At 49.6% G+C, this 20,112-nt stretch overlaps 1 protein-coding gene across 8 annotated transcripts in view; it reads right to left on the bottom strand.

The window, feature by feature from the left end:
- Positions 1–20,112, bottom strand: part of IQCK (IQ motif containing K) — a 105,451-nt gene that overhangs the window by 64,933 nt on the left and 20,406 nt on the right. For 6 of the 8 annotated variants that reach the window (XM_065558945.1, XM_008164616.4, XM_008164617.4 and 3 more), the window contains exons 5-6: positions 13,317–13,369; positions 13,096–13,173 (exon numbers count right to left, since the gene is read on the bottom strand). In XM_065558945.1, the coding sequence (XP_065415017.1) occupies positions 13,096–13,173; positions 13,317–13,369 (131 nt within the window). The remainder of the gene's footprint in view (positions 1–13,095; positions 13,174–13,316; positions 13,370–20,112) is intronic. The other 2 variants (XM_065558946.1, XM_008164615.4) reach the window with 1 other exon arrangement.

The raw sequence follows: 20,112 nt of genomic DNA, 5'->3' as shown, positions 1-20,112 counted from the left end.
GGTTCTATCCTTAGAGGCTAAGGTGAACAAGTTCTCTCCCTCCTCCTCATGACACCCTTTTAGATACCTGAAAACTGCTATCATGTCCCCTCTCAGTCTTCTCTTCTCCAAACTAAACAAACCCAGTTCTTTCAGCCTTCCTTCATAGGTCATGTTCTCAAGACCTTTAATCATTCTTGTTGCTCTTCTTTGGACCCTTTCCAATTTCTCCACATCTTTTTTAAAATGCGGCGCCCAGAACTGGACACAATACTCCAGCTGAGGCCTAACCAGAGCAGAGTAGAGCGGAAGAATGACTTCTCGTGTCTTGCTCACAACACACCTGTTAATGCATCCCAGAATCATGTTTGCTTTTTTTGCAACAGCATCACACTGTTGACTCATATTTAGCTTGTGGTCCACTATAACCCCTAGATCCCTTTCTGCCGTACTCCTTCCTAGACAGTCTTTTCCCATTCTGTATGTGTGAAATTGATTTTTCCTTCCTAAGTGGAGCACTTTGCATTTGTCTTTGTTAAACTTCATCCTGTTTAACTCAGACCATTTCTCCAATTTGTCCAGATCATTTTGAATTATGACCCTGTCCTCCAAAGTAGTTGCAATCCCTCCCAGTTTGGTATCATCCGCAAACTTAATAAGCGTACTTTCTATGCCAATATCTAAGTCGTTGATGAAGATATTGAACAGAGCCGGTCCCAAAACAGACCCCTGCGGAACCCCACTCGTTACGCCTTTCCAGCAGGATTGGGAACCATTAATAACAACTCTCTGAGTACGGTTATCCAGCCAGTTATGCACCCACCTTATAGTAGCCCCATCTAATTTGTATTTGCCTAGTTTATCGATAAGAATATCATGCGAGACCATATCAAATGCCTTACTAAAGTCTAGGTATACCACATCCACCGCTTCACCCTTATCCACAAGGCTCGTTATTCTATCGAAGAAAGCTATCAGATTGGTTTGACATGATTTGTTCTTCACAAATCCATGCTGGCTGTTCCCTATCACCTTACCACCTTCCAAGTGTTTGCAGATGATTTCCTTAATTACTTGCTCCATTATCTTCCCTGGCACAGAAGTTAAACTAACTGGTCTGTAGTTTCCTGGGTTGTTTTTATTTCCCTTTTTATAGATGGGCACTATATTTGCCCTTTTCCAGTCTTCTGGAATCTCTCCTGTCTCCCATGACTTTCCAAAGATAATAGCTAGAGGCTCAGATACCTCCTCTATTAGCTCCTTGAGTATTCTAGGATGCATTTCATCAGGCCAGGGTGACTTGCAGGCATCTAACTTTTCTAAGTGATTTTTAACTTGTTCTTTTTTTATTTTATCCGCTAAACCTACCCCCTTCATAATTAAACTATACTTCTTATGGTGTGATTATATGGAAATAATAAAGTTAAAATATATAACTAGATTGCCAAATCACACGGTTAGAGTTTACATATACATATATATTACTAATAGTATCTAATCATATGTTTGGACACATTATTAAGGAGAGTTTTGACGTGTTATGCTTATATGCAGGTCACTTCAATTTTTACCTTTGGTGTGCTAGCTTTGCTAACTGTCTTGTTAAAAATAAATTATTTTGGGGATGAAGAGTTGTTAAATATTGCTATTATCTGTGAATGATGTCAGCCCCAGCCAGCATATGTTGTGAGCTAATAAAGATTAATTAAGTTTCCACAAATAGACTTTTATTTCAAACACATGCAAACAGTCATATTTATAACTGAATGAAACTTTATAAATACAGAGAAAAGAACCTTTGAAGGGGAGAGAACAGTCATTTTCATTTCACAAACACACACACCAACCGTCTCTCTCACAGGCCAGTGTATGTGTGACTGTGATTGTCTGAACTCTCCCCCGGAGGGTGGAATGGTAGGGGTAGTGCAGAATGTGCGTGACGGTGTGTGTAAGGAGCAGGGCCGTCCCTCACTATTCTGGGGCCCTACTCAGCCCGCCCATGAGGGGTGGCGGGGAGGGGCAAACCTCTGCGGGGGGGGGGGGGAGGGCTGGCTTGGAGGGCAGGGGGGAACCACCCCCCAGCACTCACCGGTGACGTGGCTGGGGCCAGGTCGCTGCACTTCCTGCCGCCGGTGAGTGCAGGCCCGGCCCTGCTGCAGTCCTCAGGGGATTGGGGGCGGGGCTGGGGCGGAGCAGGGGCAGGGCGAGGGCGGAGCAGGGCAGGGGCTTTGGGGAGGGGGTGGAGTCGGGGCAGGGCTGAGGTGGACCAAGGGTGGGGGGCCATGGGGAAGAGTTGGGGCTGGGGCTGGAGCAGCATGCAGCTGGGCAGGGCACCAGGAAATTTGGTGCCCCAAATTTCCTGGTGCCCTATGCAGCTGCGTACTTTGCATATCGGTAGGGACGGCCCTGGTAGGGAGGGGCCAGAATGCGGTTCTCTATGGGCTGCAGAAGGAGGCGAGAATGGTTCTGTTGAACCTGAAGGTCAACAAGAATCCCCAGCATGTCTGTTTGCTTCTTGAGAAGTACTAACATTTCTTGCTGCACGTCTGTCTCCTTTTCCTGTGCTTTTCTCCTCTCCAACCTATCCCTGTCCATTCTGTCTGCAAGGGTGATCCTCCAAGCCATGTGCTCAGTATCCAAAGCACCAGAGGCATGCAGGAACATATCATCCCACATGCTCTTCCTTCTCCTCCTTATCTGGCTGAGCCGCTCTACTGTTGTGGATGTAGAGACCCTCCAGGCTCCTCCTCCGTGGGATTCATGGTGCGGCCCGGAGGAGGTGAGGGCGAATTGGGACAATAACAGGGGGGAGGGAGTAGCTCACAGGCATGAGTATATGCAGATAGGGCAATTGAACTGAACACTGGCACCGTTTTCCACAGGCAGTGGTGATTTTAGCTGGTATCTCACTCATGAGGGTAATGGAGGCTAAAAGGGAAAAGCTGCTGCATGAGTCCAGCTGCAGACCAGGTCCATATGCTGCTAGCTTGCAAATGGTGCCTGCTGAAGTAATTGCTGAATGGCATGGGAAAGTGTCTTACCGCGGCGGACGAAATAAGGCAGCCCTCCCCAGAATTTTTTGTCAGAGGATAGCAGACTACCTTCAGGAAAGTTTCCTCGAGATCTCTATGGAGGATTCATGAGATATCCTGGTGCACAAACAGGTTCTGCAGGCCCCCCCTCTGTCTTACAGTACAGGGGAATGAGAAGCAGATAGCAACTCTACCTCTACTGGTTATTTCACTACCGCTTCTAGCATGATTAAAAAAGAGTAAATGAACACATGTCCCTAGGATATCAAAGCAAACTGCATACTTACCAGAAGTTACTTCCCCTGCTTGCCAGGCTTGCCAGTACTGAACTGTAGGGACTGGCTCAACTGTTCTGGTGTCAAAAACAGGTCCTGACTCGCTGCGCCACTGGATCCCCTAGTCGCCTGTCCCCCATACTCCTCCTCCTTCTCTTCCTCATCCAACACCTTCTCCTCACTGTTCACTCTGGGAACCTGTGACTCCACTCCCCCGAAGTCGCAATGGGGTTAAATTGCAGCAAGGGCGGTTTAGGGTGCACCTTAGGAAAAACTTTCTAACTGTCAGGGTGGTGAAGCACTGGAATAAATTGCCTAGGGAGGTTGTGGAGTCTCCATCTGTGACGGAGCAGGGAGCAGGGCAGATTTGACCTGGGAATGTTGCAGGGGGGTTGCAGTGGGGATGTGGGACTTCCCTTGAAGGAAGCTACCTGAGCTGTAACCTGAGCCAGGAACGGGGGTGGGGAGAATTAACACCTTCTGCCCGGGAGACTGAACAAAGGAGAGGAGCAGCGGGAGGAGTTGGGAGTTTAGTTTCGGTTGGGGCTGGGTGGTACAACTCAGGGAACCCCAAGCTGGGGTCTAAGCTCCCTGAACCTCCCAGAGGGACCTAATTGAGGGGGTCTGGTCGTACCTACACGCTCTGCTTGAGACTGTGTTCCTGTCCTTAAATAAACCTTCTGCTTTACTGGTTGGCTGAGAGTCGCAGTGAATCTCGGGAAGAGGGGTGCAGGGCCCTAACTCCCCCACAATCCGCAACAACTGGTGGCAGCGGCGGGATCTACTGCACCCCGTGGACGGCGCTTCCTGCAGTAAGTGACTGGGGAGCAGTAAAACGAAGGGGGATTGACGGGGACCAGGCGTGCTGAAGAGTGAGAGAGAGACGGTTATTACCCCTGGGAGTGTGTGACCAGCGAGAAGGACTTTTGCAGTAACAGGGTCCCCCGGGGGGATCGCAGCGAGTGGTCCCAGGGGCGGAGGAGTCTGCAGCTCGACCCTGGCAGAGAGGTGGTGACCTCGAGAAGGGCTGGCACACTAGGGGTCCCCCTGGGAACTGTGGGGAGCTGTGAGCACACAGGCCGGTGAGTGGCCAGCAGGAAGATGTATGCCAAGCGGCTTAAGAGCGACCTGGTGGAGCTGTGCAAGCAGAGGCAGCTGCGCATTGGGAGGCTCACCAAAGAACAGCTCATTGCCCAGCTGGAGGCGGAAGATCGCGCGAATGAACTGATCCCTGTGTCTCAGGGAAGCAGCCTGGCAAATGCAGCGCAGGCACCAGTGTCTGTCCCAGCTGGGAGTGGTCAGCCGGCTGCTGAGGGCTTCCCGAGACCCCTCCTTCCTATGCCTAGGGGAAGGGTGGGGAGGAGCCCAGCAAATACCGAAGGCGCCGTGACCCCCCCGGCCAGCAGGGGGTCCCCCCGGCGAAGCTCGCCGGCCAGCAGAGGATCCTCCCGGCGACGTTCGGCATCCGGGGAGCGGAATTGGCTGGAATGGGAGAAAGAGCTAAAACTGAGAGAGCTGGAGGATCGTGAACGACAGAGACAGCATGAACGGGAGGAGAAAGAGAGACAGCATCAGCGTGAACGGGAGGAGAAAGAGAGACAGAGACAGGAGAATGAGAGACAGCGTCAGCATGAACTGGAACTGGCGAGATTGAAGGGCAGCGAACCCCCGGCTGCGGTGAGTGAGGGGGGACCCAGGACTGCACGGAGCTTTGATAAGTGCATCATGGCCCCATACAAGGAGGGGGAGGACATGGATGACTTCCTGGAGGCCTTTGAGACGGCCTGCGAGCTGCACCGGGTGGATCCCGCGGACAGACTCCGGGTCCTTACCCCCTTACTGGACCCCAAATCCGTGGCATTGTACCGCCAACTGGGAGAGGCAGAGAAAGGGGACTACGAACTATTCAAAAAGGCCCTGCTACGTGAGTTTGGGCTGACTCCTGAGATGTACCGGGAAAGGTTCCGGAGTCAAGATAAAACCCCTGAGATCTCCTATTTGCAACTAGCCGTCCGCATGGAAAGATACGCCAGCAAGTGGGCTGGTGGGGCCCAGACGAAGGAGGACCTGATTAAACTGCTGGTACTGGAGCAACTGTATGGGCGGTGCCCATCCGACCTGAGGCTGTGGTTGGTGGACAGAAAGCCAGAGAACCCGCGACACGCCGGGCAGCTGGCTGATGAGTTTGTAAAGAGCCGGTCAGGGGGTGGCAGGGAGGAGCCCCAAAGGAACAGGCCCGCCGCGATGCAGAGAGAGAGTCACCCTGGGACCTCCCAAAGGGGGAATATGGGGAATCCCCTCCCACGGGGAAGGCCCAGCATCAGGGACAACCGACCGGCTCGAGGGGATCCACGGGACCTGAGCTGCTATTACTGCGGCCGAAGAGGCCACGTTCGGGCCCAGTGCCCCAAGCTCAAGGACAGACTGAGCAGACCGAACCCGCACCGGGTTAACTTGGTAGAGGCCCAGACGGACGAGGGGCAGGCTTCCCACGCAAGAGGGGCTGGCAGCTTATCAACTGCTCAAGAGAGAGAAGGGCCCCCGGCCAGCTTCTCTGGAGGGCCAGATGCTCCGGATTCAAAGTTCTCCGTTTACAGGGTTGGCGCGGGGCTGTCCCTGCGGAGCGAGTGCCTTGTTCCCCTGGAGGTGGATGGGAAGAAAGTTTATGGATACTGGGACACGGGCGCAGAGGTGACACTGGCCCGGCCCGAGGTGGTGGCCCCAGATCGGGTGGTGCCCAACACCTTCCTGACCCTGACCGGGGTGGGCGGGACCCCATTTAAGGTTCCCGTAGCGAGGGTACACCTGAAATGGGGGGCCAAGGAGGGCCCCAAGGACGTGGGAGTGCACCACCATTTGCCCACTGAGGTGTTGATGGGGGGGGACCTAGAGGACTGGCCAAGCAGCCCCCAGACCGCCTTAGTCGTGACCCGTAGCCAGAGCCGGTGAGGGGCACTACGCCCTGACCTTGGGAAGGATGTCCCACCGGAGGCACCGAACCCTTCCCGGGTGGGGAGGGAACACCCAAGGACAGGCCGCGGGGTGGCTGGGGCTTCCGACCCAGCCGACGAGAGGGAGCAGGTCCCCATCCCTTCCTCAGCCGCCGAGTTCCAGGCCGAGTTGCAGAAGGACCCCTCCCTGCGGAAGCTAAGGGGCCTGGCTGACCTCAGTGTGGGACAGACCATGAGGAGAGGATGCAAGGAGAGGTTCCTGTGGGAGAAGGGGTTCCTGTACCGAGAGTGGGCTCCCCCGGGGGAAGTGGAGTCGTGGGGGATCAGGAGGCAGCTGGTGGTTCCCCAGAAGTTTCGCCACAAGCTACTGTACCTGGCCCATGACATCCCTCTCGCAGGGCACCAGGGGATCCGGCGCACCAGGCAGAGGCTGCTACAGAACTTTTACTGGCCCGGGGTCTTCACCAACGTCCGGCAGTACTGCCGATCCTGTGACCCCTGCCAGAGGGTGGGGAAGGCCCGGGACAAGGGGAAGGCAGCATTGAGACCTTTGCCCATCATAGAGGAGCCTTTCCAGAAGGTGGCCATGGACATAGTGGGACCTCTCAGCAAGACGACCCGGTCTGGGAAGAAATACATCCTGGTGGTGGTAGATTTCGCCACCCGCTACCCCGAGGCAGTGCCCTTATCGTCCATTGAAGCAGACACTGTGGCGGATGCGCTGCTGACCATTTTCAGCCGAGTGGGGTTCCCCAAGGAAGTCTTGACGGACCAAGGGTCCAACTTCATGTCGGCCCTACTCCGGTGCTTGTGGGAGAGATGTGGGGTCCGGCACAACTGGGCCTCAGCATATCACCCCCAATCCAACGGGCTGGTGGAGAGGTTCAATGGGACGCTAAAAATGATGCTGAAAACATTTATGAATCAGCACCCGCAGGACTGGGACAAGTACTTACCTCACCTGCTGTTTGCGTACAGGGAGGTACCCCAGGAGTCTACCGGGTTTTCGCCTTTCGAACTGTTATATGGAAGGCGGGTAAGGGGGCCCCTGGACCTGATGAGAGACGAATGGGAGGGGAAGGCCACTCCTGACGGACAGTCGGTGGTGGAGTATGTCCTGACCTTCCGGGAACGACTTGCCGAGCTCATGGGCCTGGCCAGGGAGAATCTGGCCAGAGCCCAGAGGAAGCAGAAGGTCTGGTATGACCGCACAGCACGGGCCCGCGCCTTCGCCACTGGGGATCAGGTGATGGTCCTCATCCCCGTGAGGAAAAACAAACTCCAGGCCGCCTGGGAAGGGCCCTTCAAGGTTGTCAAGCAACTAAACGAGGTAAACTATGTGGTGGAGCTGTCGAACCGGGCACACCACCACCGGGTGTACCATGTGAATATGATGAAGCCATATTATGACAGGGGGAATATGGTATTGGCCGTGTGTGGACAGTGGGAGGGGCAGGGAGATGACCCTTTAGTAGATCTATTCCCTGGGACAAGAGTTGGCTTCCCCCTGGAAGCAATTCCCCTCTCTGATCGGCTAACCCCTGCCCAGCGAGCTGAGATCGGAGGGGTGCTGCATCTGTACCAGCAGCTGTTTTCCAACCAGCCTGGACGCACTAATCTGACTGTCCACCGGGTGCAGACAGGATCGCACCCGCCTATAAAATGCTCCCCCTTCCGAGCCACAGGGAAAACTGCTCAGGACCTGGAAAGAGAGGTCAATGACATGCTGGCTTTGGGGGTGATCCAGCCGTCTTCCAGCCCTTGGGCCTCGCCGGTGGTGCTGGTCCCCAAAAAGGACGGGTCGATCCGGTTCTGTGTGGACTATCGGAAGCTCAATGCCATCACTGTAGCCGATGCCTACCCCATGCCCAGGCCGGACGAGCTCCTAGACAAGCTGGGAGGTGCTCGGTACCTTACCACCATGGATCTTACAAAGGGCTATTGGCAAGTGCCGCTGGATGCAGATGCCAGGCTGAAATCGGCCTTTGTCACCCCTCTGGGGCTCTATGAGTTCCTGACCCTACCCTTCGGCCTCAAGGGAGCGCCGGCCACCTTCCAGCGCCTGGTGGATCAGCTACTGAGGGGGATGGAGAGTTTTGCCGTGGCGTATATCGATGACATCTGTGTCTTTAGCCAGACCTGGGAGGACCACATATCCCAGGTTAGACAAGTGCTGGACCGACTCCAGAAGGCTGGGCTGACCGTAAAACCGGAGAAGTGCAAGGTGGGGATGGCTGAGGTATCCTACCTAGGCCACCGGGTGGGAAGCGGCTGCCTAAAGCCGGAACCAGCCAAAGTGGAGGTGATCAGAGACTGGCCCGCTCCTCAAACCAAAAAGCAGGTCCAAGCCTTTATTGGGATGGCAGGATACTATCGGAGGTTCGTGCCCCACTTTAGCGCCATAGCCGCCCCCATCACTGAGCTGTGCAAGAAGGGGAAGCCAGACAAAGTGGTCTGGACCGAGGAGTGCCAGGAGGCTCTCCGGGCGCTGAAGGAGGCTCTGGTCAGTGGCCCAGTTCTGGCAAACCCAGACTTTGACAAGCCCTTTATGGTGTTCACCGACGCCTCAGACACAGGACTGGGGGCGGTGTTAATGCAGGAGGATGAAAAGGGGGAGAGACACCCCATCGTGTACCTGAGCAAGAAGTTACTACCCCGGGAGCAGAACTACGCGGCCATCGAGAAGGAATGCCTGGCCATGGTGTGGGCCCTCAAGAAACTAGAGCCATATCTCTTTGGGCGTCACTTCACCGTGCACACCGACCACTCTCCCCTGACCTGGCTGCACCAGATGAAAGGAGCCAACGCCAAGCTCCTGAGATGGAGCCTGCTCCTGCAGGATTATGACATGGACGTGGTCCATGTGAAGGGACGTGACAACCTGATAGCGGACGCATTGTCCCGGAGAGGGAGCCCTGAACTTCCCCAGGTCACTGGTCAGAGTGACCCCGCTCAGTTCAGTCTCGAAGGGGGGAGAGATGTGACGGAGCAGGGAGCAGGGCAGATTTGACCTGGGAATGTTGCAGGGGGGTTGCAGTGGGGATGTGGGACTTCCCTTGGCTGAGAGTCGCAGTGAATCTCGGGAAGAGGGGTGCAGGGCCCTAACTCCCCCACAATCCGCAACACCATCATTGGAGATTTTTAAAAGCAGGTTAGACAAACACGTGTCAGGGATGGTCTAGATCAGGGGTGGGCAAACTACGACCCCCAGGCCACATCCGGCTCACGGGACCGTCCTGCCCGGCCCTTGAGCTCCCGGCCTCTCCCCTACTGTCCTCCCTCCCCTGCAGCCTCAGCTCGCTGTGCTACCAGTTCTCTGGGCAGTGGGGCTGCGAGCTCTTGCTGGGCAGCGCGGCTGCAAGAGCCGCCAGCCTGCTCCGGTGCTCTAGACTGTGCCACGGCATGGTTGGCTCCAGCCAGGTGGCGCAGCTGCAAGTCCTGGTGCTCTGAGTGGCATGGTAAGGGGGCGAGGAGCGGGGGGGTGGGGGGGGGTTGGATAAGGGGCAGGGGGCCCCGGAGGGCAGTCAGGGGACAGGGAGCAGGGGGTGGTTGGACAGGCGTGGGAGTCCCGGGGGGCCTGTCAGGGGGCGGGGGTGTGGATAGGGGTCGGGGCAGTCAGGGGACATGGAGTGGGGAGGGTTGGATGGGGATGGGGCCCTGGGGGACAGTTAGGGGCAGTGGGTCCTGGGAGGGGGCGGTCAGGGGACAAGGAATAGGGGGGTTTGGATGGGTCGGAGGTTCTGAGGGGGGCAGTCAGGGCGCGGGAAGTGGGAGGGGGCGGATAAGAGGCACAGCCTTCCTTACCCGGCCCTCCATATAGTTTCGGAACCCTGATGTGGCCCTCAGGCCAAAAAGTTTGCCCACCCCTGGTCTAGATAATACTTAGTCTTGCCATGAGTGCAGGGGACTCGACAAGATGACCTCTTGAGGTCCCTTCCAGTTCTATGATTCTATGAGGTATCCACGGGGCTCTTGGCAGTGGTAGCGGGGTAGAGGGTGGCATGTAGCTCTTTATAAAAGCGGCATGTCTGCACTCTGCACCAGAGCAACTGTTAGCCTCCCTTGCCTTTTGATATGCTTGTGGCAAAACATTGGCTTTCATGCAGCACTGCTGCGGTCCATCTTGTAACCCTTCTTCCCCATGCCCTGAGCAATCTGCTCATAGACAATGATGTTTCTATGGTTGGATTGGAGCTGTGCCTGCACAGCCTCTTCTCCCCACAGACCCAGGTGATCCACCACCTCCTGTGTACTCCAGGCAGCATGGAGCCAGCATGATCAGCTGGGTAGTTGCTAGGTGAGCTCTCCACACCAAGCAAACAGGAATTTCAAAAATTCACAAGACTTTTAAAGGGGAGATGTGTGTATCCGTGTACCTGCCCTCCTGGCAGCAGAGTTCAAAATGGTGACCAGAGCGGGCAGGTTGGGGCACTATGGGGCACCTCCTGGAGGCCACTAAAATCGACATAAGTAAAACAGTATCTATACTGACACTGCGTTGACCTAACTACGTCAACCTAAGCTCTACGCCTCTCGCGGAGATGGAGTTATTAAGTCACTGTAGCGGACGAGTTTCATTGGTGGGAGCAACATTTTAGTGTAGACGCTTACAGAGTTAGGTCAACGTAAGCTGCCTTGAGTCGACCTAACTCTATAGTGTAGACCAGACCTTAGTCACCTTCAAAAATTCCAACTCCCAGGTCAGTAATAACAGAAATATGATACTATCTGGTATGATACTATCTATGAAATTAGTATAACGGTCTCACTCCAGTTTAAAGCAAAAGCATCCAAATCACAAAAATTGCCACTTTAATTGGCAATCTTGTTGGTTGAGATATTAAGCAGCTAATGGGCATGGCGAATGAAATGTATTAGTCCCTAGAAGTTGTCCATCCAAGGTAGACTTGAGCCACATTGGCAGGGAAGTGTGACGAAACTTGTTATTTCTGTATTAGGTGTCTGAGGCCATGTCTACACTACAGACTTAAGTTGACCTATGTTAGGTTGACTTACAGCTACTGCCCTCCTTCTGCCGGTGGTGCACATCCTCAACGGGAGCACTTCTACTGATTGAAGAAGGGCAGTGTGGGGGGCTGAGAGCCAGGGTTCACAGCTCTGCGTGGCTCCCCACCGGTAGCCCAGCTGCCCCCCGGGCTCTCGTCCCCTTGCTCCCAACGGGAAGTAGGGGGTAGCCATCTGGGCTTCTCGCCTCCCTGTTCCCCGCCGGGAGTGGGGGGGACAGCTGTCTGAGCTTCTTGCCTCCACTCTGGGAGTGGGGAGCAGCTGCCCGTGCTTCTCGACTCCCTGAATGGGGAGCGGGGAGCTGGGCAGGCACAGCTGGGCTTGGTGTGGAGAATCAGGCAGGCACAGCCCGCCTGAGTGTGTGTGGGGGAGAGATGGAGGCAGCCGGGCTGTGATATAAGTAACACAGTGTCTACACAGACACTGCATCGTCCTAACTACACCGACATAAGCCCTGCGCCTCTCGTGGAGGTGGAATTATGATGTCGGTGTAGTACAGCACATACATGGGTGGGACAAGGTTGTAGTGTGTACACTGACATAATTAGGTCGACGGAAGTTGCCTTAGATCAACCTAACTGTGTAGTATAGACCAGGCTTGAGTGTCCACTTCTCATTTACCCTGCTCTCTTCAAAGGCCTATGAATGTCAAGAAGCTATTCTCTCTCTGAGGCAGTGACTCCGAGTTTTAGATTTTTCCAAGTGGAACCCTATAGCAAGATTTTCAAGAAAGCTCAGCTCCCATTTTGGCATCTTCATGAAATGGACAGATTTTCAAAAGTCCTCAGCACCCAAAAGCTTCCACTGGTAACAAATCTGGCCACACTATTAAAGGTGCTTAAATGGGAATTCTCTTGAAAATCTGGCCCATAGAATTTCCTTACTCCTTCATTGTGGGCTGTTATTTCCCCCCCTATTCTCTTGTCAAGCAACAGCTCCATTGCTGGATAAGTCATGCAACCAAGAAGAAAAAGATTCCTCCAAAACTATGACACAGTCCTGTATTGGAGGAATAATGGGGAAAGCTGTAGAGGGAGACAATTCACACTTTACTCTAGAAACAGAAAGTGTCATCTCTTAGGGTATGTCTTCACTACCCGCCGTATCGGCGGGTAGCAATCGATTTATCCGGGATTGATATATCGTGTCTCGTTAAGACGCGATATACTGATCCCCGAACGCGCTCACCGTTGACTCTGGAACTCCACAGAGCGAGCGGCGGTAGCGCAGTCGACGGGGGAGCCGCGGCTGTCGATCCCGCGCCGTGTGGACCCCAGGTAATTCGATCCAAGATACTTTGACTTCAGCTACGCTATTTGCGTAGCTGAAGTTGCGTATCTTAGATCGATTCCCCCCCCCCCCCGTGTAGACCAGCCCTTTGATACAAAATCATGAATAATATGCAGAAGAAATTCATCTCCCTGCCAAGTATTACTATAGGGATTTTTAAACAAGCTGGTCACAGTCTGGAGGAACAAATTTCTGAACTTCAAAGAGGTTCCTAATCATCGCATTAGCAAGCAGTATTTAAAACCAGGGTTATTTGTTCATTAGTATAAGGATTTTAATAATACCATCAGGCAATTTGAAATTCCCTGCACTTCAGAATAATGAAATGTTTAGCATTCCCACAACACTTTCTGTGCAAATGATCCTGGCACAAAATATCTTATAACTACCAAATTAATAAGCACCACAAAGACCCTTTGTTATGCAAGAATAGTGAAGGACACTCCAAATGGGACAATTTTAACACATTTAAGCTCTGTTATTCGGGGGTGGGAGGAGATGAGAAAAAAAAAGAATACTATTTGAATATTGCATAATACTTACTGGTCCTTTAGCCAGTCCTTCACAAAAGGGATAGAGAAGAATTCTGTGAATGGTTCATCTTTCCTCTTTGGATTCTGGCTGATAATTATATCATATATATTTTTTAAAATACAGTTAACAAGAAAACAACAACATTCATCTCAATTGTTGTTATTCTATTTGTAAATTTGTGTTGCTGAATCACTGGACAAAGTTAATATTTAGAAACAGAATTAACTTACTTGTATAACCACTCAGTCAGAAAATCACAGGCGATAAATTTGGTCCTTTTTCTCTAAAGATAGAAGATAGTTTCAAATTATTTATTACCTTTGGACTGGTCACGCATTTTAACTAGTGCTGAGGAACTGCAGCTAAGTTGATTGCCATTGTTGAATAAAATATACAGTACATTATTGTGTCTATTTTAATTTTGCAATTGCCAAGCATCTATGGTTTAGCCAAAGCTGTAGAAATTTCATTTGTGGAACCACTTTTCAAGCCAAGTCTAAATATGAGTACAGTAACTCCACACTTAACATTGTAGTTATGTGCCTGAAAAATTCGACTGTAAGCGAAACGATGTTAAGCGAATCCAATTTCCCCATAAGAATTAATGTAAATGAGGGGGTTAGGTTCCAGGGAAATTTTTTTCACCAGACAAAAGACTATTATATATATATATATATATATATACACACACACACACACACACACAGTATATGTTTTCAGCAAACAATTTAATACTGGTACACAGTGATGATGATTGTGAAGCTTGGTTGAGGTGGAGGAGTCACAGGGTGGGATATTTCCCTTACTGCTAAATGATGAACTAGCAATTGGCTGAGCCCTCAAGGGTTAACTCTCACACTCTACAAGGCAGCAGGAATGGAGGGAGGGGAGACATCGCAGACAGAGACACACACAGTATGTGTGAGAAAGAGATACGCACATTTCCCCTTTAAGTACACTGCCTTGTTAATTAGATCAGCTTGCTGAGACCGCAGCTGCTGCAAGCTCCCTCAGTCCTGAGCCCTGGTGTGTCCCCCCTGCTCTATGGAAGATGGGATAAGTGGGGTGCAGGAGCAGGGGACAGCTGAACTGCAGGCAGCTGTTGCACAGGGAACTTAGGGGAGTGGGGAGCTGATAGGGGGCTGCTGGTCCACCCTGGTTCGAAGCCCCCACCAGCTAGCTGCAATAGGCTGCTCTTCCTGCAAGCAGTAGACAAAGCAGGCGGCTGCCAAATGACGTTAGAAGGGAGCATTGCACAACTTTAAACGAGCATGCTCCCTAATTGATCAGCAACATAACAACGAAACAACGTTAACCGGGACGACTTTAAGTAAGGAGTTACTGTAAAGGAAATTTGTCCATTTTGACATTTACACTAGGATCTTAATGCTTGTTGCACTGTAGTTATAACAAATTCCTTCCCAGTATCATTCCTTCCAAATGGTGGTTTCTTTGATTGAAGGAATTAATGGATTTGATGTAAGAAACTGCTGTATATTACTGTACATTGTATTCAAAGGTGTTATCTCATTCTTACAAAGTCTCCTTAACCTACTTATGACTGACATTTTTCATCATCATCATAGAATTTCACTTTGATATAAATACTTTCTCACTTTTGATTAACATGGCACATCAAAGTGTTCAAATGATTGCAACACACACAAAGAACGGATTCAGAAACACACTACCCAATTCTGGAACAAAATGCTCTACCATTCACTTATAACAGGAGACAAGATACGTATATTATGAACTCCAATGTGCTCACTGGAATCTGACATTGTTGAGGCAAGGGAGGACAGGAAGGATGGTAAGTAGAATGTGCTAGGTCCCAAGAACCTAGCTGGCAAGTATGCCTGGCAGAATTCATGGCCTTGTTCTTAAAATTAAGAGGCCAAGTTCAGCACCAGTATAATCAAGCACAGCTCCACACAGGACACAGGAAGCTACATCTACGTATCTGATGGCAGCATTCAGCCACATGAGTCTGTTCCTGCAATATACTGAGCACCCTCAATTCCCATTGAAATCAGTAGAAGTTGAGGGCATCCAGAATATCTCATGATCTAGTCCACGCTTTGTTGTTATTTTCCTTAATCTAAAATAAAAGTAATCTAATCTGTAAAGTAATGTTGGCTGTTGTGTATAGAAAACTTAATAATCTTTTCCATACAAAACCTTACCAGTAGATACACAAGACTCCAGTCTCTCTTTTTTTTTAATTGGACCCCTATTATGGACAAGATAATAGCATTGAACCACAGCTGTATGTAGGAGATAGTGTGAACCTGCATCAATCCAATGGAGCTGAAGGAGGCATTGTGCTTAAATCATGCCAAGCTGCTTGCCCCTAGGGTGATCAGATGTCCCAATTTTATAGGGACAGTCCCGATTTTGGGGTCTTTTTCTTATATAGGCTCCTATTACCCCTCACCCCGTCCCGATTTTTCACATTTTCTGTCTGGTCACCCTACTTGCCCCAGTGCACCTGACCAATTCAGTAGGCAAGCAGGTGTGAAGGGGAGCAGGCCCATACCCCACTTTGGGGAAATTTGTGCATCCATAGGAAAACAGAAGGAGCATAGAGACTGTGATTGTCTCTAGCCCTTGTCTGTGGTGTCTGGAGGAAGAAGCAACAGCACTATGGCCAGGGACACTCTGGTCCTATATCTTCAGTCCCCCAGGTAAAGTATTGTTGAAATAGGAGTTGCCAACTTTCAAGGGTTTTTCTGAGAGTCTTGCAATAGTTGGTGTTTTTCTTAGAAGCCCCAACTCCTGGAGACAAGTGATCATGTGAGAATCTCAACTTTCATTTAACAAGTAAATACGTTTCTAGCCCTTATGGTTGGGGGAGGGGAAAAGCTTGAAAATTCTGAGCCTTAAGTGCTTAAAAATAAAACAGAAGGTAAATAAAAAGAACTCAACATTTTTTTGAGTTTTGAAAAACTCATTTTTTCAGCCAATCTTATGATTTCTGGGGGTCTGACTTATGTATGACTTTTGAATACTTGGGGTTGACATTACTGGACGTTACCCTTTTAACTTTTGTAATAATGTTCAAAAAAACCCAAACCAAGCAAAAATGTACACATTTAAACATTCAATTTAGCATTATAAAAATAAACATTAGTATAATCTGAAATCCAGGGACCTGGGTGACTCCATTAAAAATGTTTTTAGGCCAGGATAATTTTAGATTGGCAACATTAAAGCTCATACCAAAACTGATATGCATGCACAAAGGTGACTTTTGTACCTATAAAAAGGATACATAATTGAAACTTTTGCTTTTATATGTTTAATGCAATCAAATATTATGCAATTCACACACCACTTTTCTACTCAAGATACTGGCTGGCTCTATTGCACTTGCACTAGACACTAATAAACAAGCTGTTCCGTTGTTGCCATACACAATAGTAAAATGAAAGTTTATTTTCTCTTCAATTATACCTTACTATTCAATTCAAACACATTGTAGCTTTCTAAAAGACAGCATTATGAAAACACTAAATATAACTGTGGGGAAATGAAAGCAGGCATCTTAAGTAAATGCTCTGAAAATCATTTAAATTAGCTAACCATAAATAAACTGCATAATGACAACATTTCTTTTCTTTTCACAGCAGATGCATTGTTTCTAATGGTATTTACAGCGCTATTTAGTTTTGAAGTTTCATTCCATACAGTTAGCAAGTGCTGCCAGAGCTACTATTAAAATGGGCAAGCAACCTCATATGTAAGGGGCACGCCGAGAGACTGAATCACTTCTGAGGCAGAGAAAAAAATGGAAGAAATGTTGCTGTTCTTTTGATTGGGGCCAGCGTGGACGTGTTGTGCATACCCAGGCGCACACAGAACAGTCAAAGTATTGTGCCATTGCTCAGCTAAAAGCATTATCTGTTAGGTGGTCCAGAGAGGGATGTGGAAACTTTGTGTGACCTTCGCAAAGCACGTGCACATCTGGGTCCACAAATACACTGCACATTACTAACATTCAAGGATAAAGCCCTATGTGCGGTGCAACCTCCCAAACTAAATGCACAGGCTCAAAAGCAACATTTGGAGATAAAGATCAAGTGAACACAGCTAGGGTGAAGGACACAGAACCAGAAGCAATGCAAGATTAAGGACTAGGGATCAAATTATGATCTAGTTGAAGTCAACCGCAAAACTCCCATAGCCTATAAATGTACAGCAATTTGGCCCTAAGAGCACCACTAGACAGGAATAGCTGCTTCTACAGCTAGGAATTCTACCTAGCTGTAGAAGCAGCAGGAATGATTCAGGAATCAAGATTACAAGCAGCAGCCAGCATTAGGGGACTAGTGCCAGGATTTTATAGCTGGAACTGAGAACACAGGGCAGAATTAATGACTCGGGGCCAAATGCAGCAAGCCACATTCAGGACCAATTGGCAGAATTCTGTGCCAGGCCTTGGGAGCAGCAGACAGATGCACTGGACTTACGAAAAAGGACTAATGCACTTGCAGTTCCTAATGCATTTGCAGCTATTCCTGAAAAGACACCTTCTGTGAGCTCCCTTTCTCTTCCTCTGCCCTCAAAAGAGCAAATTGCTGCAGACAGCTAATGTCATGACTTCCTCCTCTAATCAGCAATGCTATTATCAGCATTACCACGCTAGTCATGGACTAGGTCCCTATTGTGCTAGGCACAGTACAAACACAGAACAAAAAAATAGTCCCTGCTCCAAAGAGGTTACAATCTAAATTATTCTTTGCTTGTGAGCCAGAAAATTGACAGATTGGTTTCCCCAGACATTCCTTGGCAGCACAGGAAGAATTTTAAAGGGCCAGGACTGTAAATCTTTTAGGGCAGAGGGAGCTGAGTTTGCACCCCCTTAAACTCACCTTGCAAACTTCATAGGAGCAGTGGTGTATTATTGATCAAGTGTAGGACAGCTTTTGAAATCCATCCCAGGACTAATAGGAACTTTGCCAATGAAGGCTGCCTGTTGAATTAGTCCACCTTTCAGCTGGCTTGGCATCCTGAGGTGCTCTTGGATTCAGAGGGAGCAGAAGTTGTCAAGAGCACAGTTTTTAAATTTTGCTTGGGGAAAAAGTGGTGATGTTTACTCTTGAATGCAGATCGCCCCACAGTTACCAACAGACAGGATTTTGCAGAGTGCTCTGCCTGGGACTAGCCTTAAAGACTTGTGCAGAGTGTGGCTGTTTACTTACACTACACAATGCTGCACAGTGTACGCTTCCAAGCGAAATTCAAAGCATGGGTTTTGACTGGGATCCTCATTTTCCTAGCGATTGTCTCTCTGTGCTCCAACCTAACAGCTGAGAGAAGCAGATGTGCTCTTTCTAAAAGTTCACAAACCTGAACGTCCAAGGTCTGCAGACTGGGTGTTCTCAGTTGGGCAGTTCTCAGTTCTGGAATTTGAGGCCCTGTTGATCTGATAGAGCTTGAGTTTGCTGACCTTCAAAACTGACCTCATTTTTGTCTAAGGGGTGCTAGAGATGGGCTTTACATTTTCTTTTGTGGCGGGGGCATTTTGCGTTACCCAGTTAGCATTGTGTTAGTATATTGCTTCAATTTATGCAATCTTATAATTTATGTAGATGTACCTACAGGTGGTAATAGGTACATTTTATGAATTAAAAAAATAAAATGAACACAAACATCTTTAAATAGAGGTGATTTTATATTTATAATGATACTGCGTTTTTCACCTGAATAATTGATTCTAGGGGCTCTAAACAATAATTATAAAACAGAGCACCTGTAGTCTACAGCATAAATGAATGTTCATGGATGGTGGATCATATTTGCTTTTAAAGCACAGACTTAGAGCCTGATGGTGCGAATTAGGTACTGCCCTGCATTAGGTGTCGTAAAGATCTGCAGTACCCAGGGGGAGCTTCAGAAGACTCTAAGGGACAGAGGCACTCAGTGCCTACCGAAGTAGAACGCCGTTTCCTTGAGGTAAAGCCTACTCTTCAACTAAGGAGGAGCGTTTAGCTGTCAAGGTGATTGAGGCCCTCCGCTATGACTTAGGGAACCACTTCACACTGGTCACAGACCCTGTCCCTCTGAAATTCCTATATGCCTGGTGCATGAAGTGGTATCTGTCCTTGCTACCTTAAGTCTTTCAAGATGCAACAGAACAGGGATGGTGCCACATTATGCCACTTCTGTCCTGCAAAGGGATGCGTGTGTGTTGGGGGAGGTGTAACGTGTAGCTTTTGCTTGGTGCTCTCAGGGGCTTGGGGTCTTTGGGAGAAGGGAGTAGGTGAAATCTATGATGTGTACATAACCCACACTAAGACTCCATACACAATCAAGAAGGAAAGGGCTTACCTCCATTCAAAGGGAACAAGGCAGACAGCCTTCCCCACCTTGGAAAAGCTATTCAGCATGCCAGCTGAAATAGAGAATCTCCAGCTAAGCTCCACCATAACCCTAAACAAAGAAAGGACTCTCAGCAAGGAGAAAGTGTTCTTTCAGAATCCACCCAATCCAGGGATGTAGAGCCAGGAGGCTCCCAGAGTGTTTGTTGCTTTTTCAAGTCTAGTTTTAAGTGAACCAAAGGAAGGTGCTTCCGCCTTCTGCCTGGGAAAATACAATAGATATGTATCTGAAGATTTTGTAGTTGAAAGAGTGGAGCCCACTTGCCATATTACCCCTTTATCCCAAATCCATGGATTCCCTTCCTCTGCATGAATATGATGCAACTGAGCTGCCACAGGCGTTAGAGGGTATGGGCAGACGGAGAAAAAGCTGTTGTACATCATATGCTTCTCCTAAAGGGTAGGGGATTAGTGCAAAGACATGAACTGGGGACCAGTGGAATGTTCCAATGGAAGAGAGGGGATCAGGAGCAGCAGTGAAAGGCTAGTTCTCCAAAGTGAAAGACTCAGGGCATCCATATGGCTAAGCGGCCACAGATCTGAGGTTAAAAGCTAGAGCCACAAGTGAAAGGGATGATACCTTGGAAATTCCACATATGTTTTCCTGGTAAGTCTTCCCCTCCCATAGGAAGGTATGATGTGG

Source organism: Chrysemys picta, chromosome 10 (genome assembly GCF_011386835.1).
Source record: "Chrysemys picta bellii isolate R12L10 chromosome 10, ASM1138683v2, whole genome shotgun sequence".
Taxonomy (NCBI): Eukaryota; Metazoa; Chordata; order Testudines; family Emydidae; genus Chrysemys; species Chrysemys picta.
This window is presented reverse-complemented; position numbering and strand designations above follow the sequence as displayed.